Genomic DNA, 19010 nt, shown 5'->3' with positions numbered 1-19010 from the left:
GAAGGCCGAGACTAGACTTTGATCACTGAGGTACCACATAGAATAACATGGAATTATTCCTTATGTAATGGCAATTATCCCCTTAGTTCATATTTTTAAGACATGCACGCGCCAATGTATGGATCCTTCATGTAAATATACATAAAGAATGGAAAAGTGGCAAGTGGTTGGAAATACCGGTAGTACGCGAGACCCAAAAATAGAGGCATAATTTGTAAACAGGTGGTACCTCACCTATGTCATCATTTATAAGATTCTAAGTTGAAATTTGTTATTGCTGTTATTTTCATTTCAAAAGTTATGCCTGCTTGTCGTCTAAAGTGCAAACGTCACGGAAGTGTGGAAAATGAATTGTGTAAGTGTCTCTTTCAACTCTTGCCTGAAATTCTGAACTACTAATTGCTAGTCAATGAGAATGGTCGCACAGAACTGACCAGAACGTGAGATCACATGCTATTGTTGTTTGGAAGTGAGAAGGAACGACTGAACCTCCTCAGACACATGGACCTGGAGCACCTGGTGTCAGCTCCCTGAGAAAGGCACTGGGCAGACAGGCTGGCTCTCCCTCCCTCCCTCTCAGGTGCTAAAGTGAGATCCCTCCCACAGGCCACCTTGAGGAAGGGGGAGGGGGCGGTACAGTGCCTGGATGAGAAGACAAATGGAAGCATGGTGAGAGGTGTGAAAAGGCCCATTTCCCATTCCCCTGTGTGCAAACCATAAAATTGTTCATGGTGTGGTCTTCGAAAACATTCAAATGATGGGGAATAAGAAGTCAAATATGTGAGTCCTCAGCTTCCTTCCTTCCACAGCCCTCACCAGGCAGAAGGCATCCTCTGTGAAGCCCCTTTGTGCCAGGTCACATGCTTGTTTCTGCGGGCCTTCAGGCAGAGCAACTGACTGATTCACACTGCCTGCAAAGGCCAATCTCTGGAAGCAGCGTGTGTCCCTTCTCACAGGATTTACTGACAAACTACCTATGGACTCAAGCCTGAGGTATCCGCTAGGGACTGCCAGGGTGAATGGGGGGCAGGAGGAGAGGGCAGGGCCTTTCAGTCCTGGAGCCATTGGCTCACGGTTGGGGCAGGGCAAGAGCAATCCAGGACACACAGCATACAACGTGCAACGTCACTCTTTATTATGCAAATAAACAGCAATCGTGAGTGGGGAAAATACACAGAACAACTGACCCTTCAGGTTGTTATGTTACCCGGCCTACAAGTTAACTTTGCCTTCTCAGTCAGCCAGGCCTCCCACCCCAGGCATGGGCATGGCCATAGGCTGCAGAAAAGAGAAACAAAGATGACGTGGATGAAGGCAAAGACGAGATCCAAGGGCTCCTTTCAGGGGATTTGTTTGAAGGCCTCCTCTGGGATCTTGCCCCCTGTCTGGAGGGAAGGAGTCAGGATGTCAGAAGGGCCAGCTCCCTGAGTTTCATTTCCAGGCCACTGGGCTCCACCATCCTGGCCTTCCTGAAGGCCCAGAAACATCCAGCTTTAACCCACTTGATTCCAAGACCTCACCTTGAGCGTAGTGAAGGCCTGACCAGCTCTGGTGTAGTTCCACTCATTGTCCTGAAGGCACCTGGAATGGGAGAAGAACAGGTGATCTCCATTAGTATCGCAGTACAGACACGCTGACCACGCAGTGCCACCGCTAAATCTATGCCACGTTTTTGCTGGGACGCATGTACCAGAACGAGCACTATGAGTAATGATGAAGAAAGACCCAGGGAAAACCCAAATGTCTATCACTAGCATTCAAAACTGAAAAACAGAGCTGTGCAAAAGAACGAGGGAGCTTAATATATATTGATAAAGATGTTCAAGAAAAATAACAAATGAAAATTTTAGGAATACAAGTTTCCAATCATTTTTTATTGAGATATAATGCACATACCATTTTAAAGTGTACAATTCCGTGCCTTTTAGTATATTCACAAGATTGTGCAACCATCACTACCTTCTAATTCCAAAGTAATTTTATCATCTCAAAAAGAAACTCCTTAACCATTAGAGATCACTCGCTATTCCTCCCCTTACCGCAGACCCCGGTAACCACTCGTCTGCTTTTGGTCTCTGTGGATTTGCCTGTCTTGGACATTTCATATAAGTGGAATCATACAACATGCGACCTTATGTGACTGGCTCCTTTCACATAGCATGGTTTCAAGGCTCATCGATGTCATGGCATATATCAGAACTGTGTTCATTTTTATGACTGAATAATATTCTACTATATCGATGTACCAGATTTATTTATCCATTCACCAGCTAAAGGACTTTCGGGCTGTTTCCACTTTGTGGCTGTTATGAATAATGCTGCTGTGAACATTCTTGTACAAGTTTTAGAGTGAACGTATGACCTCATTTCTCCTGGTAGATACTTAGGAGTGGGACTACTGGGTAATATGGTAACTCCATGTTTAACATTTTGAGGAACTGCCAAAATGTTTTCCCCAACTACTGCACCATTTTACATTCCCACCAGTAATACAGGAGAATTCCACTTTCTCCACATCCTCACCAACACTTGTTATCAATCGTTTTATTGATGAAAGCCATCCTACTGGGTGTGAAGTGGTAATTCATTGCGGTTTTAATTTGCATTTCCTTAATGACTAATGACATTGAGAAGTTTTTCATGTGCTTCTTGGTCATTTGTATATCCTCTTTGGAGAAATGTCTATTCAGATCTTTCTCCATTTTTTTAATTGATGTAACATTGAGGTTATAATTGATTATAACATTGTATAAATTTCAGGTGTACATCATATTTTGCCTTCTATATAGACTACATGGTGCTCCCCACCAAAAGTGTAGTTTCTGTCTGTCACTGTACACATATTCTCCTTTACCTCTTTTGCCCTCCCCCACCTCCCTTTCCCCCGTGGTAACCACCAATCTGTTCTCTGTATCTATGTGTATGTTTGTTTATCTTCCACATATGAGTGAAATCATATGATACTTGTCTTTCTCTGTCTGACTTCTTTTATTTAGCCTAATACCCTCAAAATCCATCCATGTTGCTGCAAATGGCAACATTTCACCTTTTTATGGCTAAGTAGTATTCCATTGTATATACATACCATATCTTCTTTATCTATTCATCCATTGATGAGCACTTAGGTTGTCTTCAAGTCTTGGCTACTGTGAATAATGCTGCAGTGAACATAGGGATGCACATATCTTTTTGAATTAGTGTCTTTGTGTTCTTTAAATACCCAGAAGTGGAATAGCTGTATCATGTGGTGTTTCTATTTTTAATTTTTTGAATAATCTCTATACTGTTTTCCATAGTGGTTGCACCAATTTACATTGCTACCAGCCGTGTACGAGGGTTCCCTTTTCTCCACATCCTCTCCAACACTTATTTCCTGTCTTTTTAATAATAGCCATTCTGACAGAGGTGAGATGATATCTCATTGTGGTTTTGATTTGCATTTCCCTAATAAGTAGTCATGCTGAACATCTTTTCATGTGCCTTTTGGCCATCTGTATATCTTCTTTGGAAAAATGCCTGTTCAGATCCTCTGCCCATGTTTTCATTGAGCTGTTTGTTTCTTGTTGTTGAATTGTATGAGTTCTTTAATTATTTGGGATATTAACTCCTTCTTGGACATATGATTTGCAAATATCTTCTCCCAATTGGTAGTCTGTCTTTTTGTTTTGTTGATAGTTTCCTTTGCTGTGCAGAAGCTTTTTAGTCTGCTGTAGTCCTGCTTGTTTATTTTTTTCCTTTGTTTCCCTTGACTGACAAAACATACTCAGAAAGATGCTGCTAAGACCAAGGTTGAAGAACATACTGTCTATGTTTTGTTCTAGGAGTTTTATGGTTTCGGGTCTTACATTCAAGTCTTTAATCCATTTTGAGTTAATTTTTATGTATGGTGTAAGATAATGGTCTACTTTCATTCTTTTGCATGTGGCTGTCCAGTTTCCCATCATTTATTGAAGACACTTTCCTTTCTCCATTGTATGTTCCTGGCTCCTTTGTCCATAGATGTGTAGTTTTATTTCTGGGCGTTCAACTCTGTTCCATTGATCTGTGTGTCCGTGTTTGTACCAGTACCATGCTGTTTTGATTACTAGAGCTTTGTAGTATATTTTGAATTCAGGGATTGTGATTCCTCCAGCTTTGTTCTTTTTTTATCGGGATTGCTTTAGTTATTCAGAGTCTTTCGTTGCCCCATATGAATTTTAGGATTCTTTGTCTATTTCCATGAAGAACCTCATTGGGATTCTGATTGAGACTGCATTGGATTTGTAGATTGCTGTAGGTGGTATGGACATTTTAACTATGTTTATTCTTCCAATCCATGTGCATGGAATACCTCTCCTTCTTTTCATTTCATCATTGACTTCTTTCAATAATGATTTATAGTTTTCAGTGTACAGGTCCTTTATCTCCTTGGTTACGTTTATTCCTACATATTTTATTCTTTTTGTTGTGATTATAAATGGATTGTATTCTTGACTTCTCTTTCTGCTAGTTTGTCGTCACTGTTTAAAAATGTGACTGACTTTTGTATGTTGATTTTGTACCCTGCAACTGTACTATATTCATTTATTATTTCTAATAGTTTTTGGTGGATTCTTTAGGATTTTCTATATATAAAATCATGTCATCTGTAAATAGTGACAGTTTTACTTCTTCCTTTCAAATTTGGATGTATTTTATTTCTTTTGCTTGCCTAATTGCTCCAGCTAGAACTTCCAATACTATGTTGAATAAGAGTGGCAAGAGTGGGAACCCTGGTCTTGTTCCTGTTCACTGAGGGATGGCTTTCAGTGTTTCCCCATTGAGTATGATGTTGGCTGTGGGTTTGTCATGTATGGCATTTCATATATTGAGATATTTTTCTTCTATATTTATTTTACTGAGAGTTTTTATCATAAAGAGATGCTGAACCTTATCAAATGATTTCCCTGCATCTATTGAGATGATTCTGTGATTTATATTTTTCATTTTGTTAATGTCGTGTATCATATTGATTAATTTGTGGATGTTGAAGCATCCTTGCCTCCCTGGAATAAATCTCACTCGATTGTGGTATATGATCCTTTTAATGTATTGTTGTATTTGATTTGCTAATATTTTGTTGAGGATTTTTGCATTGATGTTCATCAGTGGTATTGGACTGTAATTTTCCTTTTTTGTGTTGTCCTTGTCTCTTTTTCATATCAGGGTAATGTTGGCCTCATAAAAATGAGTTTGGAAGCATCCTATCCTCTTCAATTTTTTGGAAGAGTCTGAGGACAGGTGTTGAATCTCCTTTGAATGTTTGGTAGAATTCACCAGGGAGGCCATCTTGTCCTGGACTTGTATTTTTTGGGAGATTTTTGATTACTGTTTCAATCTCTTTAGTTGTGACAGATCTATTTAGATTCTCTATTTCTTCTTGATTCAGTTTTGGGAGGTTATATGATTTTAAGAATTTATCCAATTCTTCCAGGTTATCCAATTTTTTGGTGTATAGGTTTTCACAGTATTCTATTGTAGTCCTTTGTATTTCTGTGGTATCCAATTTCTCCTCCTCCATTTCTGACTTTATTTATTTGAGCCTTCTCTTTTTCTTGGTGAGTCTAGATAGAAGTTTGTCAATTTTATTCATCTTTTCAGAGAACCAGGTTTTAGTTTTACTGATCTTTTCTATTGTCTTTTTTAGTCTCTATTTTATTTCCACTCTCATTTTTATTATTTCCTTCCTTCTGCTGACTTTTGACTTCGTTTGTTCTTTTTTATAGTTCCTTTGGGTGTAATTTTAGATTGTTTATTTGAGATTTTTCTTGTTTCTTGAGGTAGCCCTGAATTGTGATATACTATCCTCTAAGTACTGCTTTTTTTTTTTCAAAGATTGGCACCTGAGCTAACATCTATTGCCAACCTCCCTTTTTTTTTCCTTCTTCTCCTCCCCAAAGCCCCCAGTAAGTAGTTGTATATTCTAGTTGTAGGTCCTTCTGGTTGTGCTATGTGGACTGCCACCTCAGCATGGCCTGAGGAGTGGTGCCATGTCCACAGCCAGGATCCGAACTGGTGAAACACTGTGCCCCCAAAGCGGGAACGTTCAAACTTAACCACTTGGCCATGGGGTTGGCCATGCTTAGTACTGCTTTTGCTGCATCCTGTAGGTTTTGGTATGTTGTGTTCTCATTTTCATTTGTCTCCAGGTATTTTTTGATTTCTCCTTTGATTTATTCATTGATCCAATGGTTGTTCAGTAGCATGTTTAGTCTCCACATATTTGTGAGTTTTCCAGCTTTTTTTCTTGTAGTTGATTTCTAGTTTCATACCATTGTAGTCAAAAAATATGTTCAATATGATTTCAATCTTTTTAACTTTATTGAGATTTGTTTGGTTTCCCAACTTGTGGTCTGTCTTTGAGAATGTTCCATGTGCACTTGAGAAGAATGTGTATTCTGCTGCTTTTGGATGGAATAGTCTATGCACATCTATTAAGTCCATCTGGTCTAATGTTTCATTCAACGCCGATGTTTCCTTGTTGACTTTTTGTCTGGATGATCTCTATATTAATTGGTGTAAATGGGGTATTAAAGTCCCCTAATATTATTGTGCTGTTGTCAGTTTCTCCCTTTAGGTCTGTTAATAATTGCTTTATATACTTTGGTGCCCCTATGTCAGGTACATATATATTTATAAACGTTATGTCTTCTTGGTGGATTGTCCCCTTTATCATTATATAGTGTTCATCTTTATTTCGTTATCTTCTTTGAAATCTATTTTGACTGATATAACTATGGCTACACCTGCTTCCTTTTGGTGGCCATTTTCTTGGATTATCATCTTCTATCCCTTCACTTTGAGCCTATGTTTGTCTTTAGAGGTGAGATGGGTCTCCTGGAGGCAGCATATTGTTGAGTCTTGTTTTGTAACCCCTCCAGCCACTCTGTGTCTTTTGACTGGTGAATTTAATCCATTTACATTTAGAGTGATTATTGATATAGGAGGACTTACCTCTGCCATTTTATCTTTTGTTTTATGATTGTTCTATATTTCTGTTGTTTGTTTTTCCTTGTGTTTCTGTCTGACATTTCAGTTTGGTGGTCTTCTGCAATGTGTTTCTCAGTTTTCTCTTTTTTTACATTTTGTGATTCTGTTCTGAATTTTTGTTTCATGGTTACCATGAGTTTTGCACAAAAGTTCTCATAGATAAGATAGTCTTTTTTCTGCTAATAGCATCTTATCTCCATTTGCCCATGCAGGTTCTGTCCTTTCCCTCTTCCTCTTCTGTTTCTGTCGCCACAAATTATCTCTTTTTGTATTGTGAGTTTGTTACCAAGTTGAAATGGTTACAGTTATTTTTAATGCTTCCTTTCCTTTTAATCTTTACTTTATAATTAAATATATACTGTCTTATTCTGATTCAGATTTACAATTTTTATGATTCTGTGTATCTATTTATCATCTTGTTCATAATTTCGTATACCTTTGCCTTTTTGTTTCAGGTAGGAGGGCTCCTTTCAACATTTCTTATAAGGCAGGTCTAGTGGCAATGAACTCCCTCAGATTTTGTTTGTCTGGGAAAGCCCTTATTTCTCCTTCATATCTGAAAGATAACTTTGCTGGGTTGAGTATTCTTGGCTGACAATTCTTATCTTACAATATTTTGAAACCCCTGTAGGGTTTCTGCTGAAAAGTCTGCTGATAGCCTAATGGGTATTTTTTGTGCGTTGTTTTCTTTTTCTCCTTGGCTTCTTTTAATATTCTTTCTTTGCCATTGATTTTTGACAGTTTTATTATCATGTGTCTTGGAGAAGGTCTTTTTACATTGAGATAATTGAGTGTTCTACTAGCTTTGTAGATTTGTATATCCTGTTCCCTCCACAGGTTTGGGAAGTATTCAGCTATTATTTCCTTAAGTAAGCTCTCTGCTCCCTTCTCTCTCTTTTCTCCTTCTGGGGTACCCATTATCCTTATGTTGCTCTTTATAATGGAGTCAGATAATTCTCATAGAATTTCTACATTTTTTTTAAAGTCTTAGTTCTTTCTCCTCTTCCACCTGTATCATTTCTAGGTTTCTATCTTCAAGCTTGCTAATTCCTTCTTCCATTGATGTTCTCTACTTCCAATGTTTTCTAATGCATTCTTAATCTCATTTATTGAGTTCTTCAGGTCCAGAATTTCCGTTTGGTTCTTCTGCAAAGTTTCAATCTCCTTGGTAAAGTATTCCTTCTGTTCATTGGTTTCATCCTGAGCTCACTGAACTGCCTTTCTGAGTTTTCTCATAATTTGTTGAGTTTCTTCATTACAGATATTTTGATTCTTTATCATTTAGATCATAATCTTCCAGGACTTCATGTTTGATTTCTGGAGAACTGTTTACTTTCTGTAATGCCACAGTATCATGGCTTTTTGTGGTGCTTGCAGAGTTATTCCTCTACTGCCACTTTTGCTGTAGCAAACACGTTTTCTATTTAGGTATAGCTTTGTTATGATTCAAACTTTTCAACTGCTTGGATATTAGAATTCTTTCTTTCTTTATGGTAGGTGGTCCTCTAGTGCCAGTTTTTGGTCTCTGGTACCTGTGCTGCCTCAGGCTATATTTGAAGATCTTCATGGTCCACCCTCCACTGCCTCTATTTGGGTTGTTGCTGATATTCTTGTCATCACGGCCTGTGCTTCTGGGAGTCACTGATGCCTTGCTGTTGCTGGCGTTGCTGCAGTCAGTCACTGGCTTTGCTGCTGGGGGCACAGGGATGGCTGACAACCTCAGCCTCATTGGGGATCACCTGAGTCAGAAGTTCCACCTCCATGGTGGGGGTAGGGGAAAGGTGGGGAGGGAGCCAGGTTCACGGTACGCCATTTCAGCTGTTGCCTGTTAACTTGTGGTCACAGGTGCCTCAGTGGTTGGGATGTAGGGGTCCTGTGCACACCTCTGCCTTTGCTACCAGGCTCCGAGCTGAGGCTTGGGGCCTAGGATCATAGGGCTCCATCTCTGCTGCTGCTCTTCTTCCTGTGGCCAGAGGTGCCACCAAGCTGACTGTCTGGCGTTGCACCTGCACCTCTGCTGCTGCTCACTGAGTTCTCTTTGGCTGAGGGTAGCTGGCTCAGCTGCTGCTACTGGGGATCCAGGATCCTAGGCTCTACCTCTGCTGGTCCCCTGTTTAGCCTCCTTTATGTGCTCCAATTCACCCACCTTTATATGTACCAAAGTGTGGATCTTTCTGGCATCCTGGTGTGTTGTGCCATGTAGCCTTTGTTGTGTTGTGGATGTTTTACTCACTGTAGATTGAAGGAAAGAGACAAAAGGATCCTCTCACACTGCCATGCTGATGACGTCTCCCTTTCTCCACTTTTTTATTTGGCTTTTTTGTCTTTTTATTTTGAATTGCAAGTGTTCTTCATATATTCTTCTCAGATACGTGATTTGCAAATGTTTTCTCCCATTCTGCTGGTGGAATTTTCACTTTTTGATAGTGTCCATTGATGCACAACAGCTTTTAATTTTGATGAAGTCCAATTTATCTATTTTTTCTTTGGTTACTTGTGCTTTTGGTGTCATATATAAGAAATGGTTGCCTAATTCATGAAAACATACATCTATATTTTCTTCCAAGATTTTTACGGTTTTAGCTCTTACTTTTAGATGTTTGATCTATTTTTCAGTCTATGTTTGTACAGAGTGTGAATCACAGGTCAACATAGATATCCAGTTGTCCCAGCACCATTTCTTGAAAAAGCTACTTTGTCCCTATTGGATTTTTTCCAGCACTCTGGTTGATAATCAATTGGTCATAAATGTGAAGGTTTATTTGTAGACTCTGAATTCCATTCCATTGATTCATATACTGTCCATATGCCAGTACCACACAGTCTTGATTACTCTAGCTTTGTAGCAAGTTTTGAAATCGGAAAGTGTGAGTCCCCTAACTTTTTTCTCTCTCAAGATTGTTTCGGTGCACTTTCACATGACATTTAGGATAGCCTTGTCATTGTTTTCATGGAAGGATTTTGATAGGTATTGCATTGATTCTATAGGATTGCTCTGGGTGTTACTGCCATCTTAACAATATTAAGTCTTCCAACCAATGAAAATGGGGTGTCCTTCCATTTATTTATTTCTTCTTTAATTTTTTTCCAAAACTTTTACAGGTTTCAGAGTATAAGATTTGCACTTCTTTTGCTACACTTGTTTCTAAATATTTTGCTATTTTGATGCTACTATAAATGGGCTTGTTTTCTTAATTTAATTTTTGGATGGTTCATTGCAAGTACATAGAAATATAAATGAGTTTTGTATATTGGTATTGTATCCTGAAACCTTGCTGAATTTGTTTATTAGTTCTAGTAGTTTTTTGGTGGATTCTTTCAGATTTTTCATATCCAAGATAATGTCATTGAGCATTATACTATTTTAAAAATCCTTTACATATATAATAGTATGATACCTTTTTCATGGGCCCGATTTCTTTTGGAAGCAAAATATCCAAAAAGTTATTTTTCCAAATAGCCTGCAAGTTTTCCTGATTCACCCCCCCAGCTGTCCCAGCTCGCCCCTATTCCCATGCACACCCAGCACTCACTTCTGAGACCACTCGAGGTTCATCCCAGACTGGGTGGAGAAAGACTGCACCATTTCCTGCTGCTCCTGGGAGACAGTGGGCATGGATCTGGAGGTGGGTGTGGGAACTGGCATGAAGAATGGACTCTGAGTCTCGTTGGGGGTGGTGTCCCTCAGGAAAAGCTGGTCGTTCACGATGCATAGACTGGAGGAAAAATGGGCCCCCAGAGAACTGATGGGTCGAGACCTCTACACCCCCAACAATGATCTTGCTCCCACTGCCACTCAGCAACTAGATTCCTTCCATACCCTATACTGTGCCTGCCTCCCAGATTCCTTAGCTGGTACCTCTACCCCTCTTACAGAGCTCACCTTTGGAGAGACTGTCTACCAGCTTCACTACATTTGTACTTTACCTGCAACCCAAGGACAATTTTACACTTGCATTTACGCTGTACAATAGCCCAAGGGGTGGACAGTCTGATCTCCATGTTCAGAGGAAGACACTGAATAAGATAGGTCATGTGACTTAACCAAGGTCACACAACTAGTGAGGGTTAGGGTCAGTAAAAGAGCCTGGTATTCTGACTCCAGAGCCCATGCTCTTACCCACTAGGCTAGACTTCTCCTTGGATCTAACTGGTGGCTTTCTACAATATTGAGAAAACCCCAAAGTCCACACCACCTCATTCCCACACCACTGAGCCCAGGCTGGGATGGGTGTTCCCACGCACGACACAGCACTCACCTGGAATTGCTGACAGGGACAATGATGAAGGTTCGTGTGAAGGCACGAACAGAACTCTGAGACTTTCCTACCACTTTAAAGACAAATAACAAACAACAATACCCTCTTAGAGTCGCACATGCTTTACATGCTCACACAGAATTACCCAGTCAGGGTCTAACTTGATAGTCATGCTGAAGGGGACAGTTGTTCACTGGGAGTCAGGGTGTTGGGAATGGAGAGGGCAACAATAGGAGCAATCTGCTCCCAGTCCAGGGACCCTACTGTGTATTGGGCTTTGTGACAACTACTTCACAAGTTCATTTGATTCATTTTTCACAGCTACCCAAGAGGTGGATGTCATTAGTCCCATTTCGCAAGTGAGGAAACTTAGAGGTTAAGTAACTGGCCCAAGTTCACAGAGTAAGTATCTGGGATGAGAGACATCAAACTCCACAGCCTGTGTCCCTGATGCCTGAGCTGTGCAGGGCAGACAAGCATGGACACAGGTCAGACCAGGATGGTTTGGAAGCAGAGTGGGGACTGAAGAACACAGAGGGAGTAGGAAGAGAGGGGAAGGGATCAGGGAAGCTGGGAGAGTTCTGAGAGGGAGCCCAGCCAGGGAGAGGGAGCAGTGGGGCATCTTGGGTGGGGACTCATTGTGGCATCTCTGGATTTTCATTTCTTGGAACAATATGGTTTGGACTCCATGCAGACATTTATTGGAGAAACATTTTGCTTTTTAGCTAAATTAATTATTGATATCTTTGTGTCTCTTGCCCCTGGTTAGCAAAAGTCCTTTATATACAGGCACATTAGCACAAAGTCTGCAATATTGTTTGTAAATATGTTCTCCCCACTTTTCTCATTTTAATTTTTTTCTTTTGGCAGCATAGAAGGTATTTCTGAATTTTCATTGAATTTATCATTTAAAAATAATGCAGTTCATTCTTTGAGGTCAGAGTGGGGACTGAAGAACACAGAGGCAGTAGGAGGAGAGGGGAAGGGATCAGGGAAGCTGGGAGAGTTCTGAGAGGGAGCCCAGCCAAGGGGAGGTAGCAGTGGGGCATCTGGGGTGGGGACTCCACATACACTTACCTTCCTTGAACACCCCGTTGACAGAGAAGCACAGCACCCTTTCCTGAAAGGGAAGAGCCCAGGGGCTCAGTCACCACCTAAACCTCCTACCCACCTGCGGCTTTCTGGGCCAGCCTGAGGGAGGAAGCAGGTGCTCACCGTCTGGTACCACATGTCCACCAGAAAGGAGCTGAAGTCGTGCTGAGTTCTGGGCAACACACAGAGGGAGAGCACGATGTCATGTTTTGTATGTTTCAGTAGCTGAACCCGCAGGTCTGTGGGGGGATGAGAGTGAAGGTCAGGGACTGCCACACCCTGGGCCTTGACTGACCCCTCCACGCCCCTTTTCCCTGCCCAATCTTCCCACACGCACAGGGGTCCTTGAGCTTCTTTATATTCCTGTTATCCTTGACGTACTCGCACAAGCTGCTTCTGGGAGAGAAAGAGGAACAGGAGGTGGTGATCTGTCCAGTGTGGGTATTTCCAGGAGCTGGCCTGTGTCTGCTTGGGAGCCACAGGGACCAGGAACAGAGTCTGAGCTGTGCTACTCACCGAGCTGAGTCCTCGGGGTTGAAGGGAATGCTCAGGGAGAAGTAGGCCTCATCGTGGTAAGCACCAAGAAGACCCCGTCGGTCTCCAGAGTCATAGATGAAGTAATACCTGTGGGGGAGCAATGAAGACAGTCTATTTCTGTTGTATGGACCTCAAATGAGACTCAAAAACTCCTACAAGCAGATCTGTGCTTGGGTGGCCTGGCCTGTCCCAGTCTTCCCCATTCCTGTGCTCCCAGGAGTACTTACTGCTGCAGGAATTGCAGGACTAGATTCTTCAGCATCTCAGATCCTTTATAGCTTTCCTGGAATCAAAAGACATTTGAGATCATGTGGCTGATAAAACCTCCTTTGATACCTCATAGTTGTTTTGCCCTTCTTCCTCACCTTGCAGGGCTTTATTAAGTATGGGATGTCAATGTCAACGATAATTGGTGAGGGTAACTCCTGGCCATCCTGGAGAAGGGAAGAGGAAGTCAGCAGTGCGGACCAGGGAGGTGGCCCTAGATGATCAGGGAAAAGGATGGGCCCAGGAGAGGGTGAGGGTCAGAGGTCAGGTGTGAAAGGGCCCTGGAAAATCCATGGGCAAGACTACAGTGGGCATCTTCATCATGAGGTCTTGGAAGTCTCTACTATTAAACGCAGCTTTTTGTGTGTGTGGGCGTTAGCATGGGCATTTTCCCACCAAATATATTCATGTCTTTCTCAGGAGTCCCTGTCCCTTAAAATGGATAAAGGTCTCATGCAAACATATAACCTAGGCGAGCCCCAAAGGGCTTGGGGACAGATGTGGAGGTCATCAATGTGAGCGAGAGACAATCACAAATGTAGGCACTTACCAGGCGTAACAACTTGGGGAAATATTCCTTGATGGCACTGTCCAAAACCGAAAATAGAAAGAAGTGGTTGATAGTTCGGGGCTGCAGCACTTCCTTTGATTTAAAATACTGATACCATAAACACAGCCCAGTGTCTTCTGCCCGTCCAGAAGCCCCCTTTGCCCAACTCAGCCTCTGATTTCAAGGCTATTGGGTCCACTTCCCCGCTGAGCACTGAGCATCTGTCATATGGACTGTCTGAGAGGCGCAGTCTCTAGATCTCACTCCACACCTTCACATTCATATTCCCTCTCTCCTGCCTTCCCTTCCTCCTGGCTTCCCTCCCTCCTTCTCCTTCCCCCTGGGTGGCTCTCACCTACACTGCTCTGACTCCTTCCCATGCACAACATAGCATTTGGAGCCCAGGTCCAGGGCTTCCTTCCCCTCCCTGCCCCCCTTCCTTCTTCCAAGACCCCACTGAAGGCTGCAGAGAGGAGAGGGAATGGGGTGGGAGCCCAGGGCTCTGCTACCTCACTGGGGGTCCAGCATTCTGCCAGGACCAGGACATCCCCAGAGATGGCCCAGGATGCTGGGGCAGGGAGGTGAGTGAGGCCGGGCTCAAGAGGCAGGGAGGGAAGGAGAGGGGATGAGAAGAGAGTGGGTGAGAACAGAGGGAGTGAAGGTAGGAGGACAGAGATTAGGGAGATGAGAGAGACATAGGGGAGTAGGGACAAGGGAGAGAGAGAAAGTAAAACAAAGGGAAGATAAAGAAGCCCTGGTGGTGGAGGTCAGGGAAAAAGAGAGAAGAAAGGGGTGATGGCTCCCCTGCTGCAGCCCTTTCCTTCATCCACCCTGGCTGGCCCTGGACCTGAGGTAGGAGTGGAAAACATGCACTTGTTGGGCTGGGGGCCCTTTGGATGCTGGTTGACACTTTGTCACCTGTGTGAGCTCAGTCTGAGCTGGGAATGGGAAATGGAGGAGCCATGGGGGCAGGAGACCTTCCCCAGAAGGAGTAAAGGGTCAGGTCCCAGCTCAGCATGGGGTTGTGGATCTGTGGCCCCCTCTGTGATCACCACCTTCTCTCCTGATGGCCCCTGTGCACCTGTGCCTGTCTTAGTCAAGTCCTTGTCTGAGGAATCACACCCGTCTTTGGTGACACAGGGCTCCAAGGAAGGACCAGGCAGGATGATGTGACATGTGGATGGAGGGAGGGGCAGTGCCCCCGAGAGGCCTTTCCTTCTGTCTCCTCAGCCACCTCTGCCCTCTGCCTTTCACTTCTGCCTCAGGAAGCCCTCTCAGTGGCGGTGGCCCACTTCTGGCCCCTTGACTCAGGGAACCCAGCTTTCTACCAAGGAGTGCCCAGCTCCTGGCATTGCGCCAGAGGAAGAGATGTCATGATGACAGCCACCTGGGGCCTCGGACCTCAGCATGGGGTAGGAAAGCTCCCATGGCAGCCTGGGATTGGAGGAGAGACCCATTTGAACCAAGGGAAAGAGGATCCCTCTCAGGGCAGGAGAGGGAAACTCCATATTGGCTCAGAAGCAAGAAGGCCTGTCTCAGCATGAGACCTTGGTCCAGAGGGCCCTGCTCAGTCCAGGGCACCAGCATCTGGCTCAAGGCTGGTGACCCCTGGTACTCGTGAGTAGGGGGAACGCTGCCGCCTGGAACATACTCTTGGGAGAGCATGCTAGAGCAAGCTAGGTGCAGAGTCCTCAAACAGAGCCCAGAGCACCTGAAGAGGTGAGCTGGTCAGAGGAAGGAAAGGAGCCCTCTAAGCACAGATGAGGGACACAGAAAAGAGAAGGCAGGGCCTGTGGTCCTCCCAGAGGACCAGGCCCACCACCTCTGCAGAGGGGCATTGTCAGGGGTCGTTCAGGCTTCCATGGGTGAAAGTCCCCAAGAAGGGTGACAGGGATTCACACTGACCTTATGTAGGTGGATTGGTCTCGAAAGGTGTTACACAAGGGGTTTCCTTCCAGCCACAGCTCTTCAAGTTTCAGCCCTTTCATCTTGCCCACCTCCCACGTGGAATTCAGCTGAGGAATATGGGAAGGAAACTGGAAAAGGAGTCCCAAGGAAAGACAGACATCTGGGCCCCTGTGCACCCAGCCCCCACCCTCTCCCACAGGCACCTTCACCTGCCTCCTGTCATCACTCTGATGAGCACCACCACCCACTCTCAACCAACTTTGGTTGGCTCCCTCTTCCCACCTCATTTTTGGAGAGGTTCAGGATCTTGATTGTCGGGGCCTTCTGTATAATGTCAGACAGGCCATCCAGCCGGTACAGTTTGTTGTTGCACAAGTTCAAGGACAACAGCTTTTGAGGAAGAAGAGTTAGAGTGATGGTGACATCTGGGGCCTGGGAGACAAGTCTGTCCTCCATCCCATCTGTTCCACCCCCTATCATAATACCAGCGCTAGGCCTAAGGCTTCACCTTGGGGAAATTCGTTTCGATGATCTGCAGGGTGGCAGCCATGCAGCTTCTTCGATTCAGGATTATATCAATATCATGGTCCACCAAGTCTTCAGAAAGCCAAGAAGAGAGAATGAGAAGGTTGAGATGGGTCCAGGGCCAGCACCAACCCCTCCCCACGTCACCATCCCTAAGTCTCCCTCCCAGGCAGATATTTCTGTCCTCACCTGCCTCAGAATTACTGCTGTCAGGCATACCTGGGTCAAAGCGGAGCGTTTGGAGGTCAAGAGCTTGCTGGGAGACATCATATCGTTTGCTCATGGCCAGCTGCAGGGAGAGATGGAGAGAGAGGCTCTGAGGCTGTGGTGGTGATAGGGAAATCAGGGGCTGGGGGAAGAAGAGGTGGGTCTGGGTGTGGGCATACAATGTACCTTGAATCTGCATTACCTTCAGCTGCTCCATTTCTTCTGGTTCCAACTTATTCTGCACAGAGTAGGGTTCAGCAGAAGGATCAACAATGATAGATATCTGCAGGAAGGCGAGGTGGAGTAAGCACCATGAACTTTAATTCCAAAGACGACCACCGGCCCCTGGCCTGTCCTCCTCCCCCGGGACTGGGTACAGGTACGGCCCTCAACAGACACCTTTTGGTTCTCCACGCCACAAATCTTGTAGCTCACATCCCTCAAGGCAGAGGCAGGGCCAGCATCCTGCACAAAGAACCGAGCCCAGTCTTTCACGTAGTGGAACTACAGGGATTGAAGGCAACAGCAACAGCGTCAGAGGCCATGGCCCCTGCCGAGCCAGGGCTCTCCCCCTTTCCTGTGCCCACTCATCTGACTTCGCCATCGTCTCTTACATCCACTGGAGTGAAGGGGACACTGCAATGGCTCTGGATTGAATTCATTAGCCATGTCTTGTCATACTTTCTCCCATATGGAATCTGGGGGTGAAAAGGGTTGGAGAGAAGAGAGACAACATGGAATCAAGCCTGGAGAACAGACCCAGCAGTGTTCTTTTCCAACCTTCTATTGCGCTTCAAAGGATTTCAAAAGAAGGGACGACTGGCATGATTTCTTATGTTTGTGCCAAATATAGATTTCCTACATTCCTTTTCTCTCTATCCAAAGCTCTCCTCCAAACAATCAACTTAAAGTGGTAGGCATGATCTTCTTTTTGTAAAGTTCCAGGAGATCCTCCCTAGGGCAGACCCTGCTGGCACCTCAGACAATGTCTCCAGAGACTCGACCCCGATCCTCCACACTCAGCTTCAGCCAAACTGAGACATCCAGTGTGGAGCTGCTCCACCTTTGTGACAGTAGTTTTCATCTTTGCCTTTAGACAGGCTCCTCTGTTCTCCCTACAGTCAGCCTGTTCACTTTATATGGCTTCTTTGAATTTGCCCTTAGATAAACAAGAAGGTTAACTCCTTGTACTAAAAAAGACAGATTACAAACTGTCCCCAGCAAAGTACTTAGTGTCTCTACATGAGCCCAACACAACCCCCGAAACCCCGACCTTTCTCCTTTCTCTCCTGTGCATTGCCTACAGTTTTGTAGGGCACTCACTGTGATCTTGAACCAGCTCCCTGGGGTTCCATCTTTTGTGTTATCCCCCACTTCTCTCTCCAAAGGTTTTCTGTTTCTCCACACAGCCCTCTGGATATGGTCTTCATTATGCCATTTCACTCTTCTGTTTTTGTGTCGAATAGTGTAGGGCGTCCTGCGGGGGAAAGTGCAGAGAAGGGGAGTGGCCATCAATGCTAAGAAAGTCTTCTATACACCTTTGCCTCTCTGACAGCAGGACTACAATTAGGATTGCTCAACCATTATTCCACTCCCAGTATTCTCCAGTTTTCCAGTGAGAGAAGGAAATCACCATGGAGAGTGAAACAGCTGCATAGTCCCAGGAGCTGCTACACGCAAACCAGGCTGCCTGGTCACTTACCATCTTACTTGGGGGTCCTCCTGGACATCCCTCATCACCATGTTTCCATCATGCTCCTGGTGGTGTGAAGGCCAAGGTTCATATCCACCGTGATCACGAGGGTTCCTTTTGCCAAAATTACCTCGGAAAGAACTCCAATTTCTATTGCTTCCTCGAGGTAAGCTGCCACTGTCATTGTATTCTGGAAAGGGGAACAACAATACAAGTTTGAAGACACATCAGTGGTCCATTTACCATCTACTACGTCTTGAGCTAACACCATGGTAGGGCAAGCAAGGTGCCAACCTGCCATAAGGGACCAATCCCACAAACTCCAGAAAGGAAACTCCTCTGCCTGCGCAGACAGGAGAGCCTTATCTGACAGAGGGCACTATCAGGGAAGATATGTTAGAGCAGGAGGAGCGGGAGGGGGAAACTGTGTTGAATCTCTTAAAAAATGCAGCAGGGTTTATAAAGAGCAGAGGCGTGTGCGTCCATGGGTTAGATGGGACACCAGTCATACACTAGAAAGGTATCTGAATCTTGCCTTCTCTCAGGCCTCTCTAGCAACCACACCAGTACTTGGGAGGGAACCTCTCTCACTTCCCAAAGCCAATCGGCCGCCAAACTGGTTCCACTAACAATCAGCAAGCTGTACTCCCTTTGCCGGTGTAGTACAAGCTTTAACGTCAGGTGGGACTGATGTAACAGCCTCCAGCCTAGCTCTCAACAACACCCTGTTTGAAATATCCAGAGTGAGCTTTCTCTTTGCCTAGCCTGACATGCCTTTCTGCTCAGGAGACAGCTCTTTCTAACTTCAGCTCTTCTACAACAGGCGTCTGAATGACCAACTGGAATGATGTATCAACTACCATATCCGAGGGTTCAGGCATTCTCCCTTTCTCTTTCTACTCTTGGTTTCTAATTTGATTCCATTATGGTCAGAGAACATACTCTGTATGGTTTCAATTCTTTT

The 19010-nt window shown here is 44.3% G+C and overlaps 1 protein-coding gene across 1 annotated transcript; it reads right to left on the bottom strand.

Moving 5' to 3' along the window:
• Window positions 1-1158: 1158 nt before the first annotated feature.
• Window positions 1159-18226, bottom strand: LOC106828893 (nuclear RNA export factor 2-like). Its single transcript, XM_070502594.1, has 20 exons — window positions 18056-18226; window positions 17677-17830; window positions 16968-17051; window positions 16753-16857; window positions 16556-16636; window positions 16366-16435; window positions 16130-16218; window positions 15904-16011; window positions 15619-15728; window positions 13714-13750; window positions 13262-13330; window positions 13124-13179; window positions 12876-12983; window positions 12697-12755; window positions 12483-12598; window positions 12345-12387; window positions 11268-11340; window positions 10542-10724; window positions 1521-1581; window positions 1159-1385 (listed from the first exon to the last, which is right to left on the bottom strand). Exons 1-20 carry the CDS (start codon window positions 18094-18096, stop codon window positions 1341-1343), a joined length of 1692 nt encoding a protein of 563 aa, XP_070358695.1. The 5' UTR covers window positions 18097-18226; the 3' UTR covers window positions 1159-1340.
• Window positions 18227-19010: the final 784 nt, after the last annotated feature.

Source organism: Equus asinus, chromosome X (assembly GCF_041296235.1).
Source record: "Equus asinus isolate D_3611 breed Donkey chromosome X, EquAss-T2T_v2, whole genome shotgun sequence".
NCBI classification, from domain to species: domain Eukaryota; kingdom Metazoa; phylum Chordata; class Mammalia; order Perissodactyla; family Equidae; genus Equus; species Equus asinus.
The sequence above is the reverse complement of the archived record's forward strand: the minus strand, read 5'-3'. Positions and strand labels throughout refer to the sequence as shown.